An 18851-nucleotide genomic window follows, 5' to 3' on the forward strand; every position below is an offset into this window, starting at 1 on the left:
CAAGGGTAAGCAATTTACCCACTAGCTATAACCATTGAAAGACAAGTTACTTTAAAAAAGGTTTTCAGTTATAGGTACTACTTCTTCCAAAAAGTTACTGAACTCAGTTACTCTAAAGTAAAAGTAACTAGTTGCTAGAGAAAGTAACCATTCCCCTTACTTTAAAAAGTAGTTGTTATTTGTCAAAGAGTTTAAAATTTTTACTCTCGCCTAAGGTATGGAGTTTTTTCTTGCCGGTAAGTAGGTTTAAGATCAGGGGATAGTGTAATACTAGTCTGTAGTCTGCACTGCCCTTTGAGACTTACTATACATATAAAACATGACTTGAATCAGTTGAATAGAAAATAACTAATAATAGTAATTGTGTTACAGAACTTTGTAATAGTTATTGCACCTCAACAGCTAAAGATTTTTCCTACACTTTTAGTGCAACAAGAATAATAATAATGGTCCTATGTAGAGAAGGGAATTTTGACTCGCCTATTATTTCTATGTACTAGTAAATATTGTATTTGTAATCAATCTCTAACTATATGGCAGTTTCTAAACAACTCGGAAGAGAGCAAAAAAACACTTAATTCAAAGTAACGCACTGCTTTGACCATCAGTAACCGATAACAGTGTTATAACGGCGGACAAAATAATTTGTTTTATTTCCTCGTTACATTATGACGACATTATTCCCAACACTGTTAATAACAGGACTCGTTTGTTTCTTGTTGCAGATATTGACGAGTGTGAGATTGGCGCTAACAATTGCGATATGCACGCTGCCTGCATCAACGTCCCGGGCAGCTTCAAGTGCCGCTGCCGGGAGGGCTGGGTGGGGGACGGCATCAAGTGCAACGGTGGGGATTTTTTATTTTTTTTTGCCATTCTGTTTTTTTATCCAAAACTGTTGTGAAATCTTTTTTTTTGTTTTTTTTTGTTTTTTGCAGATCAGGACGAGTGCTCGTTAGAGGATCACAACTGCAACCAGAATGCGGATTGCCTCAACACACCAGGTTCCTACAGGTGCACCTGCAAGGACGGCTTCAACGGAGACGGCTTTTCCTGCTCAGGTCAATCCGAAAATTGGGTTTTATTTTGAGGCTTGTTATGGAAACGGCGCTGTTTTTTTTCCTAGATATGGACGAGTGCGCCGACAACGTCAACCTGTGCGAGAACGGCCAGTGTCTGAATGCGCCTGGGGGCTACCGCTGCGAATGCGAAATGGGCTTCACCCCCACCGAGGACAGCAAGGCCTGTCAAGGTGATTTGCTTGTTTTATTTTGAAAAACAAATCTGACAAAACGTTATACAAGACATGTGAACTGTAATCTACCAAATTCTATGTGAAAATTGACATGTTTACCGCATCTGCAGGGCCATTTTTAACTGTAAATTTTCCTCAAAACTATCTATCTCTACTCCCTAAGAGACAGCAAGGCAAAGAAAGGGGGCGGGAGACCGAAAGGTCTCGCAAACTCTAGTTATAGAGTCACTAAATGTATAATATATATATATATATATATATATATATATATAAAACATACGGTATATACAGACTGAGGTCCTCAGTGATGTGCCGAGGTACTTAGAGCTGCTCACCTGCTCTACTTCAAGCTCTGTGAGAGATATACAAGATATAAACTCTCTGTTGGCAGAATTACTCAGATGAAAACACTCATTTAGGTTTTAACTTCCCTCGCGATTGGAACGTGGACGACCATGGAGCCATCTTCCCCCAATACCCGGCCGTACACGCCCACTCGGTCAGAAGGCGTTTTATTTTGACACATAACCAGGAAATGAAGTCACACATAAGCGCGTCTTCACAATAAAATGAAATACAATTGAGAAACGTATTTACAAAGAAAATTGAATTAGAATTATCTCATCTCATTAGCCGTACCGCTTATCCTCAGTAGGGTCGCGGGGGGGCTGGAGCCCATCCCAGCAATCATCGGGCAGTGGGCAGGGGACACCCTGAACTGGTTGCCAGCCAATCGCAGGGCACACAGGGACAGACAACTCATTCGCTCATTCACACCTAGGGACAATTTGGACCGGCCAATTCACCTGAAATGCATGTCTTTGGAATGTGGGAGGAAACCGGAGTGCCCGGAGGAAACCCACGCAAGCACGGGGAGAACATACAAACTCCGCACAGAAAGTCTGGAGCTGGATTTGAACCCACGACAGGTTCCCATGACATGAACTGTGCCGCACAAGCGCTAACCACTGCGCTGCCGTGTTGCCAATTAGTATTATAATTATTATAATATTTTTTTTTCAAACGATATAAAGAATAAAGAATTGATTACGATTCTTGAAATATTATATATAAGATTCAGATTCAGATTCAGATCTACTTTATTGTCATTCTAGTACACGTGTATACAGAACGAAATGTCGATACATCTGACCCGCACAGTTTCCTTGAATGTACAGATATAAGTAAAAGTTGTATTGTATTATGGCTACGTATAGTATTTTACCATAGTGCCGATAGTGCAAGAGGAGTAGCTAACCGGATGTGCAAAATGGGCAGTCAGGTTAACAAGTCAGGTAAACAGTAACATTAACACTGTAACAATAACGCTGTAAGTACAATAGTGCAGAGAGCAAATGTGCAAGGAGTGGCAAGCTATAAAGAACTGCCAGTAGTGCAAAAAGTCAGATTAGCAGCCTTTTAGATTTAGGTTAACTGTATGTTAGATTGACCATTTAACAGTCTAATGGCCAGGGGGACTAGACTACTGCGGAACCTGGTGGTCCTGCACCGCACACTGCAGTACCTCTTCCCAGAGGCTAGCAGAGTGAACAGTCCATGATGGGGGTGAGAGGGGTCCCCGATAATGTTCTTAGCATGGGATAGGCAGCGCTTCTGGCCAATGTCCTGAATGGAGGGAAGTGTAGTCCCGATTATTTTCTCTGCTGTCCTCGTTACCCTCCTCACACTACCCCAGTCGGTAGCGCTGCAGCCTCCGCATCACACAGAGATACAGCTGGTCAGGATACTCTCTATGGTGCCCCTGTAGAATGTGATGAGGGAGGGTGGGGGCAGATGGGCTCTCCTCATCCTCCGTAGGAAGTACAGGCGCTGCTGTGCCCTCTTAACCAGTGATGCAGTGTTCACGGACCAGGTGAGTTTGTTTGTAATGTGCACCCCTAGGAACTTGATACTGCTGACAACCTCAACAGCCTTGTTGTTGATGCAAAGTGGGGCATGGTTGTGCTGGTTTTTCCTAAAGTCGACAATGATCTCTTTAGTTTTGTCAACATTCAGGACCAGGCTGTTGTCCCTGCACCAGCCCACCAAATGCTCCACCTCCTCTCTGTAGGCCAGGTCGTTGTCGTCCCTGATGAGGCCCACCACTGTTGTGTCGTCAGCATACTTCACGATGTGGTTTGTGGCGGACCTAGGGACGCAGTCGTGTGTCATCAAGGTGAACAGCAAGGGGCTCAGGACACAGCCTTGGGGGGAGCCCGTGCTGAGGTAGATGACATCTGAGATGTTCTGACCTATCCGCACTGATTGGGGTCTGTCACTGAGGAAGTCCAGCAGCCAGTTCCGCAGGGGGGTGTTGAAACCCAGGAGTCTCATTTTGTCTACCAGATGTTGTGGGATGATGGTGTTGAATGCTGAACTGAAGTCCAGGAACAGCATCCGCACATGGGTGTTCTTCTCCTCTAGGTGTGTCAGGCTCAGGTGAAGCGCGGAGGAGATGGCATCCCTGGTGGAGCGGTTTGTCCGGTAGGCAAACTGAAAGGGGTCGAATGAGGAGGGGAGACTGGAGGTGATGTGCTCTTTAACCAGTCTCTCAAAGCACTTCATTATGATAGGAGTCAGTGCAACGGGCCGGTAATCGTTGAATGATAAGATCTGGGGTTTCTTTGGCACAGGGATGATGTTGGCAATTTTGAAGCATGATGGTACTCTGGCTTGGTCTAGCGAGGTGTTGAAAATGTCTGTTAGTACACAAGCCAGCTGATCGGCGCACTCCCTAAGTATCCGCCCCGGAATGTTGTCCGGGCCTGGAGCCTTCCTTGTGTTGACCCCTCTCAGGGTCTTTCTCACGTCAGTTGAGTCCAGGTGGAGTGCTCTTTCGTCCTGATTTGGAACCGCTTTCGCTGCAGGGGTGCCGTTTTGTGCCTCGAACCTTCCAAAGAATTTGTTGAGGTCATTCAGAAAGTCCATGCTAGTGTCCTGCACTGGGGCGGTGGTTGGCTTGTATTTGGTGATGGCCTGAATGCCTTTCCACATATCCCTGGTGTTGGTTGTATTGAGGAAACGTTCCTGGATTTTTTGACTGTGCGTTCGCTTTGCTAGTCTGATAGCACGGTTCAGGTTAGCCCTCGCTGATCTCAGCGCCTCCTTGTCACCAGATTTAAAGGCAAGGTTCCGTACTTTTAGTTGTTTGCGTATCTCAGCAGTCATCCAGGGCTTCTGATTGGCACGGGTGCATATACTTTTGGTTACTGATGTAGGCTGACACAGAAATGGCGTACTCATCTATATTTATTTTGTTGTTGTAAGTGGCAGCCGATTTAAACATGTCCCAATCAGTGCAATCAAAGCAGTCCTGTAGTGCCTCCATTGCCCATTGTAACATATAATATATAATAGATATGATTAAAGGGATATATGTTGTTGATATAACTGCAAAATCATATCACTTGATTAGGTATAGATATAATGTTTTGATAACATATATTTTTTCAAATGTGGAGAAACAGGAAGAAAAAGAAAATTTAAAAAGTTATAATTAAAGGTTTTTCTTTTACATTGTAATTAGCAACAATTTATTGATATAGATAAATGATTTATCATTAAATCTATCTATCTATCTATCTATCTATCTATCTATCTATCTATCTATCTATCTATCTATCTATCTATCTATCTATCTATCTATCTATCTATCTATCTATCTATCTATCTATCTATCTATCTATCTATCTATCTATCTATCTATCTATCTATCTATCTATCTATCTATCTATCTATCTATCTATCTATCTACCCTGGTCACATCCCTCAACAGGGGTGACCGACAGCAAGACAAACACATACACAAAGAAAAGAAAAGAAAAAAGGAAAAAAGTGAAAAAAAAAACACAAATAAATGACGGTAAAAATGGGAGAGTTGTATTCTGAATACTTGGAATTCCCACAGGGTTCTATCCTGGGTCCAAAGGTATTTAATATATATATTAACAATATTTTTAATGTTTCAAAACTATTGAAAATAGTGATATTTGCAAACAACACTAACATTTTCTATTCAAATTATAACTATATTGATTTGGTAACCTGTATTAATCATGAATTAATTACCCTAAAAGTATGGATGGATATAAATAAATGATCTTTAAATTTAAATTAAACCAAAGTAATATCCTTTGTTAATCGCAAGGCAAATCAAGATGTAGAAGTAAAAATCGAGTGCTGCAATCGACGCTGTATCAGAAATTACGTTTTTAGGGGTCATAATAGACAATAAATTAAGCTTGAAAACACACATCAGACACATACAAACTAAAGTATCTAAAAGCATTTCAATAATTAATAAAGCCAAATTCATTTTAAACTATAATGCTTTGTATTTATTATTTTGTTATCTAGTTCTGCCATACTTAACATAGTGTGCAGATGTCTGGGGCAATAATTACAAAAGTTCACTACAGACCCTTTTTATCCTCCAAAAACGTGCAATTTGAACCATACACAAGGTAGGACATCGAGATCATACTAATATTTTTTTCCTGCAGTCCAAATTATTAAAATTAGATAATTTAGTAAAATTTTCACTGCACAAATGCTATTTAGGGCAGCACGGCGGCGCAGTGGTTAGCGCTTGTGCGGCACAGTTCATGTCATGGGAACCTCCTGCGTGGGTTCAAATCCAGCTCCAGACTTCCTGTGCGGAGTTTGTATGTTCTCCCCGTGCTTGCGTGGGTTTCCTCCGGGCACTCCGGTTTCCTCCCACATTCCAAAAACATACATTTCAGGTGAATTGGCCGGTCCAAATTGTCCCTAGGTGTGAATGAGCGAGTGAGTTGTCTGTCCCCGTGTGCCCTGTGATTGGCTGGCAACCAGTTCAGGGTGTCCCCTGCCCACTGCTCGGAGATGGCTGGGATGGGCTCCAGCCCCCCCGCGACCCTAATGTGGATAAGCGGTACGGCTAATGAGATGAGATGAGAAATGCTATTTAAGGTCAACAAAAACATAGTGCCAGAAAACATCCATAAATTATTCATTCGGAAAGAGGGAAATTATAATTTAAGGGGCTGTAGTCATAATCCCAAAGGTGATAACCACCAGAAAAAGTATCTGTGTGTCTGTGTGTGGAGTCAGCTTTGGAACTGTTTGCAAGACAAGATCAAATGGTGTCCAACTATTCACTTGTTCAGGTTAAGATACAAAGAAACATTCCTGGTGGAATACGGAGATGAGGAGGGTGGGGTATGAGTGGTGCGGGAGATTGAGAATAGTGCGTCTAGTTAACTTTGTGTTATTGTTGCTATTCTTATATCATCTCATCTCTCATCTCATTAGTTGCACCGCTTATCCTCAGTAGGGTCGCGGGGGTGCTGGAGCCCATCCCAGCAATCATCGGGCAGTGGGCAAGGGACACCCTGAACTGGTTGCCAGCCAATCGCAGGGCACACAGGGACAGACAACTCGCTCGCTCATTCACACCTAGGGACAAATTGGACCAGCCAATCCACCTGAAATGCATGTCTTTGGAATGTGGGAGGAAACCGTAGTGCCCGGAGGAAACCCACGCAAGCACGGGGAGAACATACAAACTCTGCACAGTAAGTCCAGTAGCTGGATTTGAACCCAAACAGGAGGTTCCCAAGACCGCCGTGCTGCCCTTCTTATATCATAACTGTTATTATTAATATAATTACCATTGTTGTTATACCATTGGTGTATTTGGTGGGGAAGAAGAAGGGGTAGGGAATATAAACATTTGCTTCTTATTACCCCTTTTCCAACATATTATGTAACATTATTTTGTTGTTGAGTTATTGTTTTTGTTCTGCTTTCATTTGGTGTTCGAATAGTTTTCATTCATTCAAAAAATCTGACCATGGCCAACCCAAATGCCCAAACACCCAAACAAGTTAAGCCCCTCGGCACGTAAGTTGGTCATGCTTTCGTCCCTCCGGATGAAACGGGACACAAGAAAGTTGCCATGTCACTCGGGTCCGGGTGACACAACACACTTATCTGTTCAACAGCAGGGCCTGACAGCTTTCACTGGTTTACCCCTGCCGTATCATAAAGGTGCCCTTCCCATCTCTTAGAACACATCCAAACATCCCACTATCCTTTCACAACACCTCTTTACTCATTTATATCACCAACAATAGCTCTAGCTCCCACTACATTTAGACCTCTTTCCTCCAGTGCACTTATAACACAATCTATCCATGTCAATCGCGGCCTTCCTCTTGGTCTCCTTCAATGTAATTATTCTCTGTAGATCCTCTCTAACATTTGCTCCTCATCCATCCTCTCCATGTGTCCAAACCAATCAATTACTCTCTCATCCACACGCTTGCTTAGTTCAGCTACTACAGTTCTCTCTCACGATTTCATTTTTCAATCTATCCAATCTTGTCACTCTTAACATACTCCTCAAATACTTCATCTCAAAAACATGTAATTCCCTTCTCAAATCTGCATTCAGGCTCCAAGTCTCTCTACCATATAACACAGTCGGCACAATCACACTCTCATACAGTCCTCTCTTGACATCCATACTCATACTCTTGTTACTCATCACTCTCCTCATAGCACCCAAAACTTTCCTTCCTTGATTCACTCTGTGCAATACCTCACACCCTATTCCACTGACTGCAGCCACATCACAACCCTAATACCTAAAGCTTACAATTTCTTCCAGCATATATCCATTCAACCTTATTTCCAACGCAATGACCATCCCATCACGTGAAAACTTCATCACCTCACTCTTCTCAACATTCACACATAACTTACACCTATCTCAAGTCCATTACCATCATTCTTAATTTTTCCTTAGGAGTTTGCCACAAGCGTTGTGTCATCTGCAAACAGCAACTGACTTACCTGCCCCTCTGTTCCAATGTTATCCATCATCTCTATACACCTCTGCCAAATACTCTTGCATTCACCTCTCATCACACATTTCATGTACACATTTAGCAGCCATGGTGACATCACACACCCCTGTCTCACACCAGTCAGCACAGGGAACCACTCTTACACATGCGCTGCTGTTCACATAAAAACTCTTCAATGCTTCCAACAACTTTCCACCTACTACATACATTACCATCACCCGCCAAAACGCCTCTCTATCTACTCTGTTATATGCCTTTTCCAAGTCCATGAAAGCCAAACAAACATCCAAACCGTCACTGCAAACAACTGATCCACACATTCTCTTCCTTTCAAGAAACCATCACCATCTCATCCGTTCTTCCTCTCACTCTCTTAATCAAGACTCTTCCATACAGCTTACCTGGCACAGACTACAAACTAATACCTCTTGAATTGCTACATTCATACTTATCACCTTTACCCTTATACAATGGCACCACACATGCACTGCACCAATCAACAGGAACCAAACTACTTAAAAAGCATTCATTCAACAAGCGTACTAACCAGTCACTCATAGCCATGCCACCTTTCTACAAGCATTCAACAGTACAACCATCCAACCCAGGCGCCTACCGCCCTTTCTTTTCTTTCACTGCCTCTTGCACCTCCAAAGTTTTCACAGGCTTCAAATTTAAATCAACCAACACGGGCATTCTCCCCATACTGTCAGGACCAGAATCGAGACAGGACCCACTTGCGATATGTTTTTCACAAGTTTTATTAAAGGAAAGAGGAAGGGCTGCACCCATGATCTGGTGATCGCTGGGCGACAGAAGCAGGTTGCTCTGAACGCGGAAGTGGGACTTCCATGGCGAGCGATGGCGGTGTCGGGGATGGAAGAAACGGGTTAGGAAAGCAAAAACGTGGTCGGGATCTGAAACGAGTGAGTCGGCAGTTCATAATAAACGCGCGCACCTGAGCGGTATCGCCATAAAATTTCTCCGGAGCGCCCACACGCGCCTCCGCCCTTCTGATGTTGGGAGGGTTTGTGAACAGGACGGGCGGGGTGTGCGATGGCACGGCAGGAGGAGAATTCCCGGGGGAGCGGGGCCGATGCGTGCAGCTGAGGGCAAGAACCTCCGGGAGTACATCCAACCATTGTTGCTGGCGCTGAAGCAACTGTTGTTGCTGCCGAAAAAGTCGAAAAATGGCGGACAAGTCATCCGTCAGACCCCGCCCTCAGTCCTATGTGAACGCTGCATGTCTCCTTCTCTCTCCGATCGGGGCTTGTGTGAGCATTCGCTGGGTCTTTTTCTGGTCAGTACATACTGTCAGGACCAGAATGGAGACAGGACCCACCTGCGTTACGTTTCTTACTAGTATCATAACTGGAAAGAGGAAGGGCTGCACCCACGATCCAGTGACTGCTGGGCGCGGGAAGCGGGAAGCGGGTCGCTCTGAATCCGGAAGTGGGACTTCCGTGGTGAGCTATGGTGTCAGGAACGGAAAAAACAGGTCAGTAGCCGGGACAGGAGAGCAAAAACATGGTCGAGATCGGAAACGAGTCGAAGGCAGGAGAGGAGAGTTGACGTGGTCAGGATCAAAAAACAGGTTGAAGCCGGGAAACAGAGGGGAGCAAAAACAGGTGGGAGTCAGGATCGAAAAAAGCTTGCCTAGAGTAAACAGGTTCGCTGACGGACTGACACTCATATCTTTTGACACCATTCATCATTTGCTTTCCTTTTCGCTGCTTCCATTACCGCTTTTACCAACCTTTTCTACACTTTATACCTTTCACACGTATCACCACTCTTATCTTGCAGCCACTCTTCAAAGGCACATCTCTTCTGTGCCACAGCCTCTGAGACCTTATCATCCCACCATTCACTTCATTTCCTAATGCCTCGACCAACTTTTCTCATTCCACACACTTCTTTCGCACTCCTCAAACTGCCTCTTGGGGCGGCAGTAGCTCAGGAGGTAGAGCGCTCGTCTTGAGATCAAGGGGTCCCAGTTCGAATCCCGGCTCGTCCGTGTTAGATGTCGAAGTGTCCTTGGGTAAGACACTGAACCCCTAATACCCCCAATAAGCAGGTCTTACATGGCTGCAATATAAGGCTGCTATTGGGAAATGTGGAGCACATTGTAAAGCGCTTTGGGAAGTCATTGACTTGAAAAGTGCTATACTGTATAAATGCAGATCATTTCATTTTCATTTAATTTTAAACCACTTTCATTCTATTTCCACACTCTCCACTTCTCTTCTACTAAACTGTTCATGCTCTTCCCCATCTTCTCTTTAATATCTCTCTCCCTATCTGCTATCTGCCTTAATCAACTGACATTTTCACCTCTTCCCTCACTCTCTTCCTATGACAAGCCCTCCATGATCCATCTATTCTCAGTTTTCCTTCCAAGTAAAAATGTTCAGACACTCATTTCACCTCTGAAAACATGCACATCCAACAATCTACTTTTACATGCCTTTTCTAACCACTACATAAGTGCTCTGTCCACCTCACACCACCCATCTGTCCATTCATTCATTATCTGTGCCGCTTATCCTGAGTAAGGACGCTGGGATGCTGGAGCCCATCCCAGCTATCTTCGGGCAGTGGGCAGCGGATACCCTGAACTGGTTGCCAGCCAGTTGCAGGGCACCAGAGACAGACAATTCACTCGCTCATTCACACATAGGGGGAATTTGGAACGGCAAATTAACCTGACATGCATGTTTTGGAATGTGGGAGGAAAACGGTGTGCCCAGAGAAAACACACGTAGGAATGGGGTAGAACATGCAAACTCCACACGGGGAGGCTGTGATAGCTGGACTTGAACTCTGAACTTCTACACCGTGGGGCTGCGAGCTTACCACCTATCCGCCGTACCGCCCATCTCAAGACCACACTACATAAAAAATATTATTTTTTAAAAGTACAATATATATATATATATATATATATATATATATATATATATATATATACAATTTAAACATTTCGAAGTATATTTGTTATTATGATTATAGTTATATATTATTATTATTTTATTTCTTTTTGAATAATAATACAATACAAAATAAATGCAAAACTTAAAGTTTAAACTTAATATTATAACTAATTACTACTTTAATTATTTTGTTTTATACATATTAGAATATATGTTACGTACTGTAATGTATTAATATATAAATTGAATTAACATGAATGTAAAATATATAAAAAGAATAACAAAGTAAAGCTACTGTTGTCAGAACTCATTGGTATAGGTGAAAAGTATATTTCACAAACCACTACAAAATATAGTATAAGTGTAATATGTTCTGTCAAGATACATTTTATTTGATGGACTTTTTTTGTTTTTTATTTTTCATGGACTTAACGTTTTCTTACTCCAGATATTGACGAGTGTAACTTCCTGAACATCTGCGTATTCGGAACCTGCCAGAACCTCCCGGGGATGTTCCGTTGTGTCTGCGATGACGGTTACGAACTAGACCGCAGTGGAGGCAACTGCACAGGTTCACCATTTTTTTTTTGCTATTCTTAATCGCCTGAAAGGGGATATTCTCCAAAAATGTGCTTGTTTGTGCATGGCAGACATCAACGAGTGCGCTGACCCTGTCAACTGCATCAACGGGCTCTGCGTCAATACGCCGGGGAGTTACCAGTGCAACTGCCCGGCCGACTTTGAGCTCAACCCCACTGGCGTAGGATGCGTAGGTGAGGAAGACCAACTTCATTTTACTATTAGAACATTTTTTGTTGTTGATTATAACATAGTGTACATTGTTTACAACAAGATTAGACGTGACACTCTACGATATACATGTCATAAAATACTTTAAAGATAGAAACAAGATATACAGGATATCTAGGCAACACTCTAATCCTTTCTCAATAAATAAATACAATAAAAAATATTATTATGAAAGAATATGAGATTAGACTGGCCAGAGAGCAGCCCATAGGTTTTTGGGGTGTATTGATTATTCTGTTTTCCTTTAGTTTGCCCTTCTAGAGTTGTATGTTATAACGGTTAATTGGCTTTAATGTATTGTAAAATTAATGAAAAAATATAATTACATTATTAAAACTATGACGGCTGTTAGCATATCAAAATTAGAATTGTATAGAACCAGATTGGCATTCCGGGATAAACAGGTCATAAAAGACATGAGAGAAAAAGCTAAATTAAAAAAAGAATGTTATGATGGTTAGGCAATACTGTAATCCCTTTGTTTATTGTGGTTAATGGAGACCGGAACCCACCGCAATATGCAAAAATCAACATTTTATAATTGCACAATCACAAGAAAGTTTGTCCGTTTGCATATCCACATTTTCATGATGTTGTCTCGCGAACCAAGAGCAGACCAGCATTTTATATGACATAGACAAGTAGCAGACAGGCCTCATAGAGATGTAAATCTGCATAGGCACAAACAAGATTCTGAATTTTACAAGTTGATGTCGTATAGTGGGCCATGAAGAGGGGCTGAAAAAACATCTTTTTCCACAATGTAAAGAGAAAAAATCACAAGGTAGAGTTCATTGTCAACATGGCGGCGCCCCTGTTCGGCTGCGGCTGCATCGGCTCGCAACGGTTTTTTACACGTCGGCCATAAGATCCAGTCTTCGACTCAGTTTTGATGGCGCACAAAGTCGGCTCGAACTGCAGATTAAGATACGATCGCAGTTTTTTTTGCTGGATATGCGATCATCCAGACATCAAGCGCTCGGTGCTATGACCACTCGGGAGTGTTTATTAGCCACGGACTGCTATGTCAACAAGACCCAGCGGCCTGCAAAGCAGCGAAGCAGAGTGGCAAGACAGCGGCGTGACCGCCGGACGAGGAAGCGAGGTTGTCGAGCCGGGCTAACAGCTAGGCTAAATGCTAAACCCTGCAAAACGCCTCTCCCATCCATTTTCCTCTCCAACGTTCGCTCTCTGGACAATAAACTGGACCATTTAACAACTGGCATCGAACCGCGAGATGACGAACTGTTGCGCTAAAACTCTGACGAAGACATGGTTAATCTTATCTATCCCGGCTGACGTTCAAAGAAACTGTGCGGGTCAGATGTATCGACATTTCGTTCTGTATACACGTGTACACGAATGACAATAAAGTAAATCTGAATCTGAATCTGAATTGTAACCTCCCCACTGTTCTCCAATAGATGCTATCAATTAGTATTTTTCTGTTGGGTATATTTAAATATTTATCTCATCTCATCTCATCTCATTAGCTGCACCGCTTATCCTCAGTAGGGTCGCGGGGGTGCTGGAGCCCATCCCAGCAATCATCGGGCTGTGGGCAGGGGACACCCTGAACTGGTTGCCAGCCACAGGCACACAGGGACAGACAACTCGCTCGCTCATTAACACCTAGAGACAATTTGGACCGGCCAATCCACCTGAAATGCATGTCTTTGGAATGTGGGAGGAAACCGGAGTGCCTGGAGGAAACCCACGCAAGCACGGGGAGAACATACAAACTCCGCATAGTAAGTCCGGTAGCTGGATTTGAAACCACACAGGAGGTTCCCAAGACCTTAGAACTGTGCCGCACACGTGCTAACCACTGCGCCGCCGTGCTGCCCTAAATATTTATCTGTAACATTTAATTTTTTTTTTTCTAACTTTTTGTGTAAACTGAAAATTATCATTTCAGTTTTGAACTCGGGTTGATTTTTTTTTTACTGTACACGATGAAATAGTAATATTCTTCCCAATATAACAGACACTAGGGTAGGCAACTGCTTCTTAGACATCCTGGCACGAGGCGACGGCGGAATCTCCTGCAGTGCTGAGATCGGAGTGGGCGTCACCCGAGCATCTTGCTGCTGCTCACTTGGAGGAGCTTGGGGTAACCCTTGCGAACTTTGCCCAGCCCCCAACTCGAGTACGTATTGCCTCTTGGTTGATTTTGGAGGGAATTTTAAATTTTGGTATGGCTGTATCCTCATTCCAGCATTAAATTACCATAATAAGTTGTGTTTTTTCCCTCTCAGCCGAATATCGGACTCTTTGCCCTGGAGGGGAAGGTTTCAGACCCAACCCGATTACGGTCATTCTTGAAGGTCATCTACCAGCCTTTAATAATTATTATATAAGCCAACAAGGGCCTAAATTAGAGTATATGTTTCATTTCTTAGATATTGACGAGTGCCAAGAGCTGCCAGGCCTGTGCCAAGGCGGAAACTGTGTCAACACCTTCGGTAGCTTCCAGTGCGAGTGCCCGGCGGGTTATTATCTCAACGAAGAGACGCGCATCTGTGAGGGTGAGTTGGAAGATTTGTCGCTACTGTTACATGTAGTGTGGATATGGACAGGTCTTTTTATCTGTTTTTTTCGTAGACATTGACGAATGCACCACCCACATCGGTATCTGCGGGCCTGGTACCTGCTACAACACTTTGGGCAACTACACTTGTGTGTGCCCGCCTGAGTACATGCAGGTCAATGGAGGAAACAACTGCATGGGTAAATAACACAATACAAATCTATATAAAGGTCCACTACTTATGACCATTCGACTTACAAAAAACATTAGATATGTCAAAGAACATCTGAACATTTATCTAAATAAATGTTTTAAATTGTGATTAATTTTTTGGAACTGGATTTTAAATTTATTCTTCTGCTCTCAAATTTCCGGGGCTCTGATTTCATTTATGGGAAATAAAATTTTTTGGGCTGGAACAATGTTTTGGGGGGCTGGAATTACATTTATGTGGCTGGAATTTATATTTGGGGGCTGGAATAAAATGTCTCAGCTGGGACCGGTTTTATAATCTTTTTTTTTTTTTTTTTTGCCGAAAGTAAACTTTTGGGTTAGAATTTGTTTTTTGTTGCAGGAATTAAAATAAAATCTGGTGAGGCTTTTACAAAGACAAAACTGAATTTCATTCTTAAATTTGCGCATGTGCCTTTTAATCCCATTCGCTCTGTGTAATATATTGTATTTCCAGGCATTATGGCACTTCCTTAAGTATTGTCATCTACGGGTGCACGTGAAGCACTTCCACGCTTAGCTCAATCATAGATATACAATGCATATAATCTATACATTCTATAACAATATATGACACTCTGTAGTCCAGAATTTACAGTAAATTCAGATTTTTGCACTTGAATATACGTATATTTTTGCAGAAATGTAATTTTTGAGGGCTGGAGTTCAAATATTTTTGCTCATGATAGTTATTTTGGACCTGCAATTAATTTTATTAGGCTGGAATATATTTGTGTGGCTGGAAACATATTGGGGGTTAAAATTATTTTTTAGGCCAGAAATAAAAAATATATCGGTTAAATTAATGGATGCAAGAGTGTGTGCTAGAGATAGATGTAAATGGCGAAGGATAGTTAAGAAGTTATGTTGACGCATATTACGCGGAGGGGGAAAACCAGTGTATGCTCTCGAGCCTCTCTACTGATGAAGGGTTACATGGCACAGCAACTCAGCCCTTGTTCGGTGTCAGGTTGGGAAGAGTGAATGGAAATGAATGGTTGGTGAATTTGAGTGTGTTCTTGACTCTAGCCACCTCCCACTAAAGGGGATATGGCTTCGGTAAATAGAAAGGACATTTTCTGTGTTATGTTCAGACATGAGGAAAAGTGTGTGCTACCGAAACTTCAATGACACGTGCGAGAACGAGCTTTCCTTCAACATGACAAAGAAGATGTGCTGCTGCGCCTACAATGTGGGCAAGGCCTGGAACAAGCCCTGCGAGGCCTGCCCCACACCCGCCACTTGTGAGTGCACCCCTCCCCAGCAAAATATCTAAACTTAAATCGCCTCCCGGAACGTTATCTTCGCATGTTTTTTTTTGCCTTTCAGCCGAGTATCAGTTACTTTGTGGCAACCAGGCCCCCGGATTCATCATCGACATTCACACCGGGAAACCAGTTGGTAAGGTCATAATCGTGCATGTCTCAACAAGATATATAAAATACACTTATTTACTGGGTAACATAATTAAGCTAAAAACAGTCCTTATTTCAAAGTATGAGTACAATCAGGGATACCAATTAAATTGGACTTAAAAAACGTTCTATCAAACAATAAATAGATAGATAGATAGATACTTTATTCATCCCCGAAGGGAAATTGACATTTCCAGCAGCATCCCTGAGCTGAGAACAATACAATAATAAAGCAAAAAGAATACAATATACAAATACCCAGTGTGACGTGCAAATGCTCACTGTAGCGTGTTATATAGAATATCTAAATAGTGCTACACAGAATACATATTGCAGTAAGATTCGGTAATATGCAATGTAGGTGGTGTGGTTTAATGTGGGCTTTTACTCTGCCGGGTAGAGTTAAAGAGCCTCATGGCATGAGGAAGAAAAGATCTCTTCAGTCTGTCCGTAGTACAAGACAGTGACAGCAGTCTGTCGCTGAAACTGCTCTTCTGTCTGGAGATAATGATAGTTACTGATGGTATTGTTACATAGTATCGGTGTAATTACACATAGTACTTGTTCCTGGCATTTGCTCTAAGATTTTTTTATTTCACATTAGATAGATAGATAGATAGATAGATAGATAGATACTTTGTTCATCCCCGAAGGGAAATTAACATTTCCAGCAGCATCCCTGAGCTGAGAACAATCGAGAACAATCGAAAATAACACGGGAGCTGCTGGAGTGGCTGCCATTCGTGACGGCGCCGGAAGAAAAGATTCAATTTGAATCATTTACAAACAAACAAACAATTGAATCATCTACAAACAAACAAACAAACAAAATATTCATGTTTCAATAAGTGGAGTGTTAATAAAATTGGGGGAAAATAATTTCTGATACTGATATAACCAGGTAAAACTAATTTTAAGTTACAAAGTATATCTCTTCTTTCTCTCTCTGTCGCTCTCTCTCTTTCTCTTTTCCTCCTCCCTCTCTCTCCATTTCTCTCTCTTTCTCTCTCCCTATTGGCGTTTTCTTCCTGGAGGAGGACTAGTTGAATGATGCAATACCCATAGTGTTATCATTCAATCTACAAGCACCCCAAAAAATTCTAGCATTTTTAAAACTCCCTTTTCGAAAGGTCAGGATATGATGAAAAAGGCTAGAAAAACGAAAAAAAGTAAAACAAAACGAAAATGTGAACAAAGCACCATCAGAAATACTCCACTGCCTCGAAATGGTTCCGTCCATTTGGTTACTAGCACTGCTCTGGACCTGGGGTCCGGGTGAAACTGGGCCAAATCAGGTTTTCGACAAGAAAAGGTCTAATTAAAAACATATATATGTATAAAATAGTCACTTCATTAAAATGTGGAAAATAATTTAGGATTGCTGGAAACTCAGAAGAATGTAACTTTATTCAGGTTTTAGACATGTCCGATAATCATTTGTTTGCCACACCTGGGATTGTTTCAAGCAATGCTCACAGACTTTGTGTGAATGCTCAGACCCGTGGAAGATTACGGGGAAGATTGCTGCTAACTGTTGGTCCCGATCAGAAACAGAAAATGTAGCTTCCCTTATATAAATCAACAAGATGATTCCTTTTCCTTCGTCGCAGATATCGACGAGTGTCGGGAGATTCCCGGCATCTGTGCCAACGGAGTGTGCATCAACCAGATTGGGAGCTTCCGTTGCGAGTGTCCAATGGGCTTCAGCTACAACAACATCTTGCTCATCTGCGAAGGTAACGATCCAAAAGTTCCAACGAGAACCTGCTACCATTTTTGATGTGTTATTGGCGCAGATATCGACGAGTGCAACAGCGGGGATAACCTGTGCCAACGCAACGCCAAGTGTATTAACATCCCCGGCAGTTACCGCTGCGAGTGCTCGCCGGGCTTTAAACTCTCGCCCAGTGGGGCCTGCGTGGGTGAGCTCTCGATTTTGGATTTCGATTCTTAGGCATCATAAACATCGCATCATAAAATGAATGGTGGTGTTTGAGGTGTTCTTAGAACGTTTAAAATGAAAGATTTTCTCGATTAAGTATGTGTTGTAACAATGCCCAGCTGAGTTCAAAGAGCCTTCATATTTTCTTCCACTCCACCTATCCTGGTTGTATCTTACTTTTATCATCAGTGTTTTGGCCACAAAGCACATTACACTGGAGGGAAGGAGGCGTGGGTATGGAATGGGGAGGAAAGGGATTTCACGTGTGTCCTGGTTGTTTTTCTAGTATGAAAATGATGAAAGTGAGAAAATGACTCTTTCAAATACACCAAAAAGAGATTCACATACTTGACGCGATACTAAAGGAACTTGACAGAGGTTGCAGTGATAGTGCAATGATTATTTCAGCCAGTAAAATAAATAAAAAAACGTAAAAAAGTAAATTGTTGCTAAGTGCTTGAAAAAAAAAACAGGAAAAAGGACAATTAGAATAGAAAATAAGTATGTTTATTAATTGTAGTTATGATTTAGTTTTTTGTTTCTTACCCAAGTCTATCATAGTTATTCTATTTATAAAGAAATATTGAGGTATTGAGCTCTAAGTGCTTCATGATAAACTAACGTGTCCACAAAAAAATTAATGTATGTATATACCGGAGCTAGAGTCAAGAACACATTCACATCTGGACAATCTTGACTCTTTCTGGGAGATTTATACAGAGGAAGGGATTCCCAGCCCCCTCGCTGCACCCCTTTTAGATGCCTCTTAGGTCATGCAGGGAATACAGTGGGAGAAAGTTCAACCCAACTGAAATGACGCAACACCAAAGTAAATAAATATATTCAGGCATTTTTAGGAGATTTAGTGTTTAGTATTGTTATTATAT

The 18851-nt window shown here is 42.2% G+C and overlaps 1 protein-coding gene across 1 annotated transcript in view; it reads left to right on the forward strand.

Annotated features, from left to right (window-relative positions):
- Positions 1 to 18851, forward strand: part of LOC148354600 (fibrillin-2-like) — a 153172-nt gene that overhangs the window by 106932 nt on the left and 27389 nt on the right. Inside the window, exons 32-44 of the mRNA XM_088348774.1 lie at positions 726 to 848; positions 939 to 1061; positions 1127 to 1252; positions 11485 to 11607; positions 11687 to 11809; positions 13834 to 13995; positions 14105 to 14173; positions 14249 to 14374; positions 14451 to 14576; positions 15702 to 15851; positions 15937 to 16008; positions 17633 to 17758; positions 17819 to 17944. Of these exons, the coding sequence (XP_088204900.1) occupies positions 726 to 848; positions 939 to 1061; positions 1127 to 1252; positions 11485 to 11607; positions 11687 to 11809; positions 13834 to 13995; positions 14105 to 14173; positions 14249 to 14374; positions 14451 to 14576; positions 15702 to 15851; positions 15937 to 16008; positions 17633 to 17758; positions 17819 to 17944 (1575 nt within the window). The remainder of the gene's footprint in view (positions 1 to 725; positions 849 to 938; positions 1062 to 1126; positions 1253 to 11484; positions 11608 to 11686; positions 11810 to 13833; positions 13996 to 14104; positions 14174 to 14248; positions 14375 to 14450; positions 14577 to 15701; positions 15852 to 15936; positions 16009 to 17632; positions 17759 to 17818; positions 17945 to 18851) is intronic.

The sequence above is a fragment of the Urocampus carinirostris genome, chromosome 12, assembly GCF_059441175.1.
Source record: "Urocampus carinirostris isolate Australia breed hairy pipefish chromosome 12, RoL_Ucar_1.0, whole genome shotgun sequence".
NCBI classification, from domain to species: Eukaryota; Metazoa; Chordata; class Actinopteri; order Syngnathiformes; family Syngnathidae; genus Urocampus; species Urocampus carinirostris.